The sequence below is a fragment of the Chelmon rostratus genome, chromosome 2 (assembly GCF_017976325.1).
Source record: "Chelmon rostratus isolate fCheRos1 chromosome 2, fCheRos1.pri, whole genome shotgun sequence".
NCBI classification, from domain to species: domain Eukaryota; kingdom Metazoa; phylum Chordata; class Actinopteri; order Chaetodontiformes; family Chaetodontidae; genus Chelmon; species Chelmon rostratus.
The window spans coordinates 9,719,000-9,731,504 of NC_055659.1; the positions used below are offsets into that span (position 1 = coordinate 9,719,000).

Sequence of the window (12,505 nt, forward strand, 5' to 3'; positions counted from 1 at the left end):
GTTAAATCTGCACTGATCAATACACATAAGCAGCCACTTGTAGGGATGCATCTTTTAGCTCATTGTTTTGGTTTTACGGCCTGCAGCTTCACTGTTTTAGTCCACTCTCACCGCTCTCACCAGCATCGTTCTTGGACAGACTGCTTTCAGTGAAAAAGCTCTGACAAACATGCTGCGCACTACCCGCCCAGCACCAAACAACAGATCAACAACATTAGCGACTAGCTGGTGAGTATAGTGGAGTTGGTGGAGAGCAAAACTGAGCTAAAAGGTGAGCGATTGATCAGGTAGCCAGAAACACGACTCAAAACGATCACTCAAGCTGCCCTGTGTTCCCTGGATGTGTAAATAGGCTACTGTTTGCTAACAAGCTTGCCATGGCAACAAGTTTAATTGTACAGCTCATAATGCTGCCCCCAAATGGCCAAAACATCAATTGCTGCAGGTTTAATAATCGACAAATAATCAAAGTCGAGATGAAGAAAGGATTCATGTTGACTACTCATGTTTTAGATGGTTGAAGCTATTATTACACATTATTGAAGACATTCTGTAAACATTAAACATATTGTAGCTTTGAATGCCTGAGCAGTTACTTATATCAGATAAAAAGCAAAACAAACAAACACATACTGAACCTGCAAATCCACACTTAGTAGCTGGAGTTGTTTTTTTGTTTTGTTTTTAGGGTGGATTTTTCTCGAAACATTTCATCCACAAATCTAAAGAAAGTAGAACCCAATACACTGAGGACCCAGACAGGAAACACAGAGAGTAAATGCATCTCCAGTTAGAGCCTCCCAGTAAGATTTAAGGAAACTGGGTCGAAATCTGACAGATCGATAGGGTGCACAGGAAGGACAGAGCTTTACTGCATGTTCACGGATGGATTTTGTAACTGAAATCAATGTCTGAGACCTGCCTGCCTGATGAGAAGGAAGCATGTGTGTTGTTAAAGCACAGATAAAGATGGATGCAGCAGCTGCAAAGAAGGAAGGGAAGGATGGATTAATGAGGCCGGCGGTCCAAATTTATACTTTCAAGAGGGGCCGGCAACGTGGGGGGGCTCCTGTACAAAAGTCAATACATCCTGAAAACTATTGTATGTAGACAGGCTCCCCTTCCTCCTCCGCACCTCACTTCTCAAGTGTGACTGATTCTATTGGTCTGACTCATGCCGACGGCTCGTCTCGCCCTCCCCGAGGCCAAGCAAGGCGTCATTGATTATCTACGCACTGGCACATATCCCCAATACTCAGACCTCAACGTTATGTTTATCCCTGAAATAGGTTGCTGTTGCTTGGTCACCCTTAAGAAGACGTGAAGCGTTCCTAAATGGGTTGGTAGGAAGAAATGTGTTTGACTGTGATAACTTGTTTTGTGGTTCCAGATTCGAATTTGCGAAGAAATAAAAGCATCTGTTTGATGCATTATTTGGGGATGCGGTTTGATGACACAGAGACTGAGGGCTGCCACCGAGGCAAGCAGCTCCAAATTATAAATTTCCCTCAAAACATGAAATAATCCTCAGTCATGTCGGCTGCAAACGGCAAAGAAGAAAAAAACTGATTACCCAACATCAAACTGTGTTTCAAACACAAGAAGAAAATCTACTTAACTGAAAACAAATTTGGGTAATGAGGTGGGAGAGAGAGGAACATTTAGCCTTCGCATTGTTCTCCAGGCGATGATGGAGTGCAATCAATGGGGCTGCGGTTTACCAATGAGGCCAACGCTAACTGTTTTCCATCACAGTGTCTCTGAGCGTTGTAAAGCGTCGCTAAATGAATCAAAAGTCTTCATTAGGGGCCGACTGGTCTCTTGAGAGCGCAGGCCTGTCCGCACATTGATCCAGCAGTGAGGAACCCCTCCAGACCATATGGTGAATGCAGAGGACTGCTGGGTTGTGCAATCATGTCTGATGAAATGATTCAACTTTTGATATTGTTTGTGTGGGATTTACAGCCATGACTTTCCACAGTTTCTGTGTGTGAGCCAAAGAGAGCGAGAGAGACACCGAATGAGCGTGTGAACTAGTGAGAGAGGGGGAAGAACAAAGAACAGATGCCATTCTGTAATAAATCTGAAAATGCAAATATCACACCACCACTACCAGTGTTGTCAGGCCAGTCAATTTGGGAAAAAACTACAAGAATAATCCAGCAACATTATGGAGACTGTAAGCAGAAATTCAATCATGTAAGATAAATCACTGCAAACTTACTCTGGAGTGCTGCACGGAATTAGCCCATATATAAATATTATAGCGGCATTTACTGTACATGGCGAGAGCTTGAGAGTCAGAGAGGGAGTTAATTGAACTACTGAGGCGCATTACCAAGCAACGGCGCAGAGGAATGCGCATTGTGCACGGCCCGGTGATTGCATGCGTTCACGCTAAATTAATTACAAAGCGAGCTGACATGTATCCGCTCAGCACACGAAACACGCTGACGGGCAACCACTAATACTTCACCCTCTGACTGGGCCCGCTAATTGAAAAGAAGCTGCATCCACCTCTAACAGCTGCATCAACCTGTTGGGAGGGGGTGTGGGCGAGTTCAAACAAAGAGCTGAACTTTGGCGACACACTCACGGTGCTGAAATTGCGCGGCCCGCAGAGCTCTCCCTGGTACCGACAGTACAGCAGCATCTCCTCCAGCTGGTGGCCCAGCCGGTCCAGCAGCTGCCTCATGGACGGCTGGGACTCCCGCGGAGGAGGAAGAAAGTGGTTGAAGTCCAAAATCCGAGACAGCGGGGACCAGGGCGGCTCGGCCCCCGGGCTCCCTCCACCGTCGCCTCTCAGAGGTGTGAGCGCCTCTCTCGCGGCGGGGGAGACCTGCCAGTTCCTCCCAAAAAGTCCCAGCCACCTCCCTGCGCTGAATATGTCCGTCTTCTTCATGCGCCGCGGCAGCAGGAGGTTCTGGTTACAAATGGTGACGGCGGGGAAAACCAGGCGCTTGGCGTACACCATGTGCGCCTTGGTGTACACGGGCGAGGAGAGCAGGTACCGCACTCTGTTGGAGGACCAGGTGAAGAGCAGCGCCAAGGCTGCCAGGAAAGCCAGCAGCCACGCAACTCTCCGGGGGTAGGAGCCGCTGATGAAGATGTGCCTCAAGCCATGAAAGGTGGTGTGTTTCAAGAAGAGCTTCCCGGCTTCGGCGAGGGAGCCCGGTCTCGGTTTCGATCCGGAGGAGTCGCACTGGCACATTTTGGAGGCGGGCTGGCGCGCGCTTCCAACATCGGTCCCGCCGCGCTGTGGTCACAGTAAATGAGCCTAAACTCGCCTCTGCGCTCTCAGATGGCTGCTGTTCGTCAGAGACTTTGGAGGGGGGGGGGGGGAGAGAAAGAGACAGAGAGAGAGAGAGATGGATGGAAGGGGAGAGAGAGAGAGAGAGAGAGAGAGAGAGGAGCGCACGCAGCTCTGCTTGGTCCTCTCAGGCGCTGAGCAGCAGCTTGTGGCGGTGATGGGGGAGTATTTTGTCGGGCGCACAGCACTCCCTGAGCTCGTCTGGGCTAGGGGGGGAGGGTGGGGGAGCGAAGTTTCAGAATGATTTAATGCGCTACTGTGCAGCAACAGGAGTCCGGGGGCTTATTTCATCAAAATTACAAGCAGTTAGTCTCTGAAAATCTAAAGAAATGCTCCAGAGACAGTGGATTTAGTTACAATCACAGTCATATTGTAATTACACATTCCTTCTGTTTGCCTCCCTATCTCGAGTCTCACTTTTCTATCTCGGCCTCTTCCTCCACCCTCACTCCACACACACGCACACACACGCACACACACACAGAATATCGTCAGTGCTGTTTGCTGAATGAAATCATTGGCCTCAGAAGCTACAGAACATTTGTCTTCCTTTTCAAGCCTGTCACACACACACACACACACAGACCTAAGCACACACCCACAACACCACACACATGCACGTAATCCCTCCTGGCTCACTTTGTATTCTTCCTCCAAATTGAACGCTGCACTACAGAAGGTGATGCTGTAGAGACTGTAGTCTCTTTCATTACTGTTCCACCAGTTGAATTTTAAATATTTCCGATCCAGCGCCGGCGGAGAACATCCACTGGGTGCTTAACATTTTGGTGACACTCAGGTGTGAGCAAACCGGCTGACATTCCCGGACTGTCAATCCTCTGATGCGTGTCAGTGAAAGGTGTGAAATGTTAGGGGGAAAACAAAAAGGTCAAGATGTTGCTGGTTAATTAATGCAAATCATGTTGCACGTCCTAAAAGCATCTCCCGAAATCCTGAAGAGCCTAACTCAGATTTAATGGTTTTCTTGACCCGGTGGTGCCCCAGTTTAGCTGCGATGAGGGAAACCAGTCTCAGGTTGGGCGACAGAGGCTTGAACGCGCCATTGACGAAGCATTTTGCAAAAACTATCTCTCTCTTGGAGGGGGGAGGCTGGTTAAGTGGCGGTTTATGCTCGGTTGGTCATCATGTGTGTGAGAGTGAAAGCTGGACACCACGCAGGCCTGATTCTCACTCTCTGCTCCCACTGTTGGGCACAGTGTGTATGTGCGAGCGTGCGTGTACAGTTTGCTGCATGACTGAAGTAAAAGAGGTGAGGAGGAAGTGGTGTGAATGCGAGGAGAAAGAGAGCATGAATCAGGTGTACTTAGCAAATCAATTTTTCTTGTCGTTCTCTCTCTTAAAGGATACATCCAGCTTCTTGCAGCTTGGGAAATTGCTGAGATCCGGGAACACGGTGACACCACTACAAAAAAGTCAAAACAGGTTGTAAAAAAGCCAACTGTTTAGCCAAATTTCCTAAACCACTTAACTTTAAGGTAAAATAGAAAGTGAGCACAACTAACGCAAACGTGGTTGGTAAATGGTCTGTAGAGTGCTTGGATAGTAAAGTGCGAAGGACTTTAGAGGGGAGAGTGCAGGTAATAATTTTACCTTTCCCCTTTCTTCTCTCTTCTCTCTCTCAAACACATCCGGCTAATGTGGGGGCCAGGCTGGATTACCGACCAGGCAAAGAGGGCAGCTGCCTCACACTTAAGGCTTGATCACAACAGCATTTAAAAGGGCAAAGGTTCACAGCAAATAATTCCAATCCATTAACAGATTAGCACGTGGGGTAAAATAAATCCACACAAATTTGCGCAGTTGACCAATGGCAAGCCATCTCTAGAGAGCGCTGACCTTTCATTTAACCTCCTCTGTCGGCTCCTGCTATGAGACACCAGTCAATGGTACAAATAGGCCTTTACAATAACCTATGTGAATTTATTGTCCTGTTAGCGACCATGCTAATGAGCTTGCTAATGACCAGGGGAGCCCTATTTTCCCTCTTCAATAACTGGTTATTGAACTGAACTGAAGTGATGCCTGGTGGTGAACACAATGCTCGGCGGGAGTAAACAGAACAGTGGGGAGGAAGTAAAGGGAAGCTCCGGGAGCTATTCGACCGACTAGCGCTAGCCTGGTTAGTTTGCCAGCTACAGTAGCCCTGCATGTATAGTCACTGTGTCATCAAGCTGCTACAATCAAGTAGGGTATTTTGCCGTTCTTTTTGGGCTCATTTTGATATACTGTGAAGTTATGTTTAGGAATATGCACCACAGAGCACAACATGAACTGACATGATGAGGGCCTTCAGGTGGGTCCTGCTGTACTTCCTGATCTTGAGGATCACTGAGGGTCTTACATTCTCCAGCATAGAAAAACTGCACACAGTGCACTGAGACAGAAGTCATTAGTTAAATTATGCACCGGGTGTCCACTGGCAGGTTAATCCACCTGAACTCACTCAATCTGACCGCTCAAATTTCCTGCACTATAACTATAACTTCTTTCAACAATGTTGCAAATAAGACCCCCATAAAACCTACAAACAAAAGATCCAAGTTTTCATGAAATTATACTTAAATATCTGTGTGCATCTGTGTGTACTCAGAGCGGTAGTATTTTATCCATTATTCTTATAATATCTGCGTATGGCAACTACAGTGTGGTTAATGCTGAAAAAAGATTGTGTTATGGAAGATAAACTATGATGAGGATCAGTAAATTAAACCACTTAGTTAAAGTTGGAGAAAGATTGTAGTTAGACAGACATTAATCGTAGGTCTGCGATGGGACGTTAACTCTGGTCTCCTGCATTAAAGTCAGATCCTCATCCATCACCCTGATCTCCACGCTTCTAGCTTTCTGCCTCGCAACATAAAGGTCACACTACACTTTGGGATACTGGGCTGCTTTTTTGTCAAGTTGACGCCACCCACAGACTACATGACAGTACACCCAGGGTGTGCATTGATAGGAGACTCGAGCACTACAGGGAACAGATGAGATCAGGCAACCACCAGCAGTTTAATCTCTCCCTCCGTGTTCCTGGGCTCACAGAGGATGTAGCCTCCTTACTCATACTTCTCACCGTCGTTCTCTCGCTGGCGATGTCCTGTATCACACGCCATAACGTCCCTATTGAGGACATTTAATTCTCCTACGCGGTGATTACTCACGTTTTAACAAGTGAGGGTGTCATGGGGAACGGTATCTCAGATGTGGGCCCACGACGGCTTTGAAGTGAGACACCACAATCACACATAGCTGTAGCGAGGAAATCGAGATGTGCTTGGTTGAATGCAGTTGTGTGTCATGCACAGAACGCCGCACACCTGTGAACAGCAGAGTACGAAAGTGAGAGAACATGACTCACAAAGAAGGAGAAAATGATTTTTTTTTTTCAGATCCAACAGAAGACTAGCTGAAGTTTAAGTATAAACATCTGGGATGTGTATTTAGTTTTAGTCATTTATATTTAAAAGCACGGTGGGCGCTGCATCAGAATTCGGAGATGGATCCTGACACTTTTGGCATTTAACCGCATTTGTTCTAACCTGGTCAGCTCATCAAGAGTGAGACATATCGTGGGAGAGGCTGCGCAACAAGCTAATCCGTCTGGGTGAAAGGATAATGATATGCTGGCTTCACAGAGAAACACAATCCTACAGCGAGGGTGACGACAACACAATAACAAATGCACGCTGCTCTGAAACTCTGGGCAAAGAGTTTCACAAATGAACCCATTATGAGAGCAAACTGGGATATTCGTTATGGAACCATGGGCACATTTCTTAAGTCTACTAACACCTGAGCATTATCGTGTGTTTGATCGACTGGCTCCTAAAAATAAACCACTCATTTACTAACGGGTAATGGGGAGACACTGTTTCAAACACACCTTTCACTCATTCGATTCATGAGTGAATAAAGAAAAATAAAAAAGAAATTCCATAAAATTAGTACTGGGCAGAAAAGGCAGACTTTGGCTAAAAGACTATTGATTTTTCAGTGCTGTGTAGACTCCCATAGCAGAACTTTCTGTCTATAAAACGCTGCTTACTTATTTCTTCAAAGGCGAAAGAGTTCAGGCATGCCAAGACTGTTGCCTTGAAGGGAAATACCCACACAGCATTAATATAACCATATAATCACAGCCCAGTCTTCATTTTAGAGTGTGAATCTGTCCCTTGCAGTCATTTCAATAATGTTATTGAGACAAATCCCAGAGCTGCTAAACATAAAGCTGACGGGGCCTTTCATTAACACCCTTACAGTGTGCAGGGCAAATTTATGGACACATTTTGGCGTTCAGACCTGTCAGCAGCGCCACAATGAAACAAAAAGGGATGCAATTACGGACACATTCTCAGCGCACAAATGCCAGTATCCATTGCAAACTGATGTCACAAGTTTCCATCGCAGGCTATTAAACACCATGGGGTATTAGTTGCTTGATCGCTGGGAACTCATGTGAATAAGAGTAATCAGTAGATAGATGTTTTTTTGGGTGGATTTTTGCTTTGACAGTTCCCCTAAATGAGAAAAAGACTTCGATTTCAATCAGCGAAGCCAGCGATGCAGCGAATGCTTAAAAGCCAACTCAAGATGAGTGAAAAAGCACAGACAAGCACAGAAATTTAATAGCTGCCACTTGACGTCATATCTTATCAGTCATTTTCGAAAGCCAGCCATGATTGCTCCTTTTGGCACGCAGTGTGTGCCACGCTCAGGGCAGGATCACATGCCGTATTTTAATCCTTTTAAAACGCAACCTTCAGTTTTTAAACGTGTAGGGCAAATTAGAAGTTGATGCACATCACGGAACTAGCTGCCGGATAGTCGTGATCGTAAATGTATTTATATCTAGCTACATACATACAAAAGACTCTCCAAGGTCTTCAGATGTACACTCATGCGCTATTGAGGAGATGTGCTGCGAATAATACAGTATGTAATATATTGTTGTGTACTGTATATACAGACACTATGGACACAGGGGCTTTCTGCTGTGCATCTGCACATACATGTACACCACATGCAAGAGGGTTACTTCTGGGTATTTGTTGTTCTGCAGATGCTGTAAATAAATACTGCAGATGTAGAATATCTGTGTGTGTACATATGTAGATGTATGTCTGTATGCATTTGTATTTGTTCTTTATATAAGTCTGCATGGGGACAAATCTAAATATTGGGAAGGTACACATCTAATATCAATTGTTATTATTGTATGATGTAAGTCCAGTCAGTAGTCCATCAATATGTTATGTGGTACATTCATGTCAGTTGTTATATATCTATATTCTCACGCTCAAACTCATTGTGAAATACTAGCTGTGGAATGACATCTCAGATCACAAATCAATAAAAAATGGGTTTTATCGTTAATAATTTAGCTGAAAATGAAGTGACAAGAGCGACATGAATATCCTCTCCGGTGTATGTGGGCGCTGAGGGGTAAATAACCCTTTGGGATCCTCACTGCCCCGCATGCGCTGGCGGCAGAGGCTCTTGGATGCCGAGGCACTCGACAGTTAATCAAACTGTCATTCTAGCTCTGCATCCGGGTGGAGCTGGCCAGCCTGGACCTTGACATGTGTAGAGTCAAACTACGTGACACAAGGTAAGCAATGCCGCCCAGCTCCTCTCCCAGCCTCTCTGCTTACCACTATCTCTTAAGTCTACTCGGTTGCACAAACTCTACCTCCCTACTCTCTGTGTGCCCTCAATACTTACAGTACAACCCCTCTGTCTGTTTGCCAGGGCATAAAACACAACTCACTTCCCCTCGTCCTGCCAATTCTCCTCCGTGTGTATTTTCTTTTTTAAAGGCAACTCTTCTCCCACACACACACACACACACACACACACACACACACACACCTACTCTCTTTTTGTGATCTCTGCATTCTCTCTGCTTTTCTTAGCTGCTGCTGTCTCTTCTTTGTCTCCTGCTGGGAATGTTTGGCACCAAAGCATCCACACGGGAGCAGGCGTGGAGAGAGAGGGGGGTGGCGAAGGAAGAGAAACGGGGTGGAGGCAAGGGGAGCAGCAGCAGTCAGGGTCCTGTAGCTGCGGGACCTGACAGAGGAGCAGGTGGTGATTTACAGAGACAATTTTGAGGATAATTGTGCACATGATCTGCTGCAAGGGACAAGTGTCACAAGGGCCACCTTTCCAATAGCCTCTCCATCTCCTGGCCTATAAGGTTCAATTAAATACTGCGTCAGGTAAGTGCCGCTCTGCTGCAAAAACAATCTGAGTGAAGAGAGTCAGTGGAAGCAGACGAGGAGCTCTCTGCAAGCTTGTGAATGCTGAGAGCTTCAGGTAGTGACATTGAAACAAAGCTGAATATTGTGTGACAACAGCGCTCTGAGCATAAAAAGTATGAAGAGCCACATTGTGTAAGTGCTGTGAATACATGTCCTTGGTTTTTAAACTATAATAATTCACTCTGACTGCTTTGAACACAGCATAGTCCAAGTGTGTGAGTAAGAAGAACATACTAAACTGCTGGAACTAACATTTCTACAACTTTATAAGAATTAAATTGTACATAGCGTGCAAGATGTGAAAGTTTAATATATACTGGCAAAGTGATGTTTTCGGTTCTGATTCACGGGGCCTCTGAAGAAGAAGCTTTATAATGTCTTCTGAGTATCTGGAGGAGATTTCTAAAACCTGAACAAATGTGAACGACACAATTTTATTGCATTACGGGAATTTTTTGGAGTATGAACCATGCTATGTTCTAAAAGTCAGGATATCTGAGCCTCTGCTTGGATTTTGACACCATCCTTTTGTTATCTAACTCTTGTGGATGAGCCAGAGATGAAAACTTTAAAGATTATACAATAAAATAATAACGTTTGGTTTATTGTTATTATTGCTATAGTTGTTATCAGTCCCACGCTTTTTATGAGCTATGTAATGTTATGTTCAATTATGTTTTTTTTTCAAGGCCTGATGCCTGAGTTTTAGTGCGAAAAGATATGAATGCAGTCTCGGAGTCTTTTCCACCATGATGGAGTGACACAAAGCATAAATTTATCTATTTTTGGCACAAAAACAGGTCAGATTTGACAACACAAACCTATTGGACATGGGTGAGCGCAGCCTTAAAATATCTAATAATAATATGAGTCTTCAAAAGTTCATGTTGACCCATTTTATAGTGATTGTACATTAGAGATGCTATAGGGCTTTAGGCGCAGTGTGAAGCCTTTGAGCTGTTTTAAAACTAGTGTGTAAAGCATAGCCTTGGGAAACATATTGCGGCATTGAAAACCCTTCAAAGAGAAATTACAGTAATATTACTGTAGTGTGCCAGCTTCAGGGCAGATGTTTAAATACTATGAATAGCTGGCATGTGGTAAGGACTCAGTGGGTACCAGGCCTTGTTAACATAACATTGCTATGGACAGGATTGTCTCAAAAGCCTCTTTTTTCATGCTGTGAAAGGAGCGAGTGTGGTGGCACCGCCATGCATGACACATCAATGCATTAATCTGAAAATGGACTCGGGAGTCTTACTGTATAAATACTGCGGCTGGATGGAGCAGATTTGTATTTACAGCCCAGGGGGCAGTAAGAGTATCCCTGCCCGCACAGGGAAACGCAGGATGACACATCTAATTCATCTTGGCAGCATCATGACAGCTGGGCTGGGGAGAGTTTGGGAAAGGGGAAACGGTCCTGATGAATGACTTTCAGAATACGGCCGCTAGCTATAGCAAACACTCTCCCAGTCCCCGCAGGCCTGATGCCTCCTATTTGCCGCTCGGGGAGAAATGAATGAATGGCCCTTTGTGAAATAAATGGTCCCTTTCTGTTTGACATTTACAAATGAATCCTTCTTGTAAAACTAAATCCACCCATTTGTTTTATTGGAGTAGTGGAGGTGAGTGTCCCGCGCTGGTGCTCAAGATTGTGTGGTTGTCATCATCACACACAGCGGCGGTGATTTAAGAAATTCACAAATGTGGCGGCCGAGGCTATTGTGGAGGGGTCAAAGAATGCCTGCAATTATGCATTCAAGCTATATCACTCAAATCAACAGCAAAAAAGAAAAACAGATTTAGGGGATAGTTCAACATTTTGTAGAGATGCTTATTTGCCTCCTTTACAAGAAAAGGTGGATATCAATGTCATGTCTGCAATAAAAATGAAGTCGGAGTCACAATGTTTTATAGGGGGAGTTCCTTGCTTAAGGTCTTGGTGAACAGCAGCCAGGCGCAGTGACTCTGTGCAGCTTCCTGAGGTCTTGTTGTCACAGTGAGGTTGCCAGGTTTGACACCTATACCCAAACCTGTGCAGCTCCAGCAAGTAAAATTACCTAAAATCCCAAATTGCCCTTTTAAATTTTCTGTTTGTGTGCAGATTAAAGAAATGAGACACAACATGTGAATAAATGTGCTCGTATTGTCAGAGAAAGGCAGGCCGGCTGTTTACCCCTGCTTCCACTCTTTACGCTGAGCTAAGCTAAACACATCCTGGCTACAACTCTATACTTAATGCACAGACGTGAGATTGATATCACAGCCAGATCGATGCTGGATTTTTGAAGTCTATTACAATAGTGATATTTGACAAATCTGACAAAAGATGCAAGTTGGTATATTTCCTAAAATCTTAAACGTTTATGTGAATAACTTTAACTTAAGGACATTGATGAAATGAGAGGAAATACATAGCATATTGATGGTTCAAATAAATTATATTGGCCACCTCAAATGAAGAATTTTGGGGTGGCCACACATAAGCCTTGCACACACAGGTATGGAGGGACAAACATAAAACACTCACATACACTACTGTAACAAGTGTGCACGCTTTGAAAACAACATCAAACTGAAATGGCAGCAGTGTGAACAAAGATTCCTGCTTCTTCTGCAAATACATAACCTTTCAGTCCCGCTTCTTTAAAAGGAATAAATGCCTCGAGCACCACCTCACCCTTTCCTGAGAGACAAGCTGTATCATTAGTCTTCTATCTAAGTCTTACCCTTTCAAAATATTATATCGAGCTTGCTTTTGATTTTTAATTCAGCATAAGAGCGATCAAGAACTTCTCAACCAATGAGAGCCTCTGGAGATATCCTGTCATGTCCTATTAACTTCAGTCTCTACCCAGCTTAAGGAAAGCTCACAATCACAGGCTTATAAGAGGCTATTAACCAGTATCTTCTGACA

At 44.7% G+C, this 12,505-nt stretch overlaps 1 protein-coding gene across 3 annotated transcripts in view; it reads right to left on the minus strand.

The window, feature by feature from the left end:
• asic1b (acid-sensing (proton-gated) ion channel 1b) overlaps positions 1-12,505 on the minus strand; it is a 145,004-nt gene that overhangs the window by 23,580 nt on the left and 108,919 nt on the right. The window contains exon 1 of one of the 3 annotated variants that reach the window (XM_041949132.1): positions 2,597-3,244. The exons of the other annotated variants lie outside the window; for them this stretch is intronic. Within the exon in view, the coding sequence (XP_041805066.1) occupies positions 2,597-3,211 (615 nt within the window). The 5' untranslated portion in view covers positions 3,212-3,244. Of the gene's footprint in view, positions 1-2,596; positions 3,245-12,505 lie in introns of those variants that run through there. 3 annotated transcript variants of the gene reach the window in all.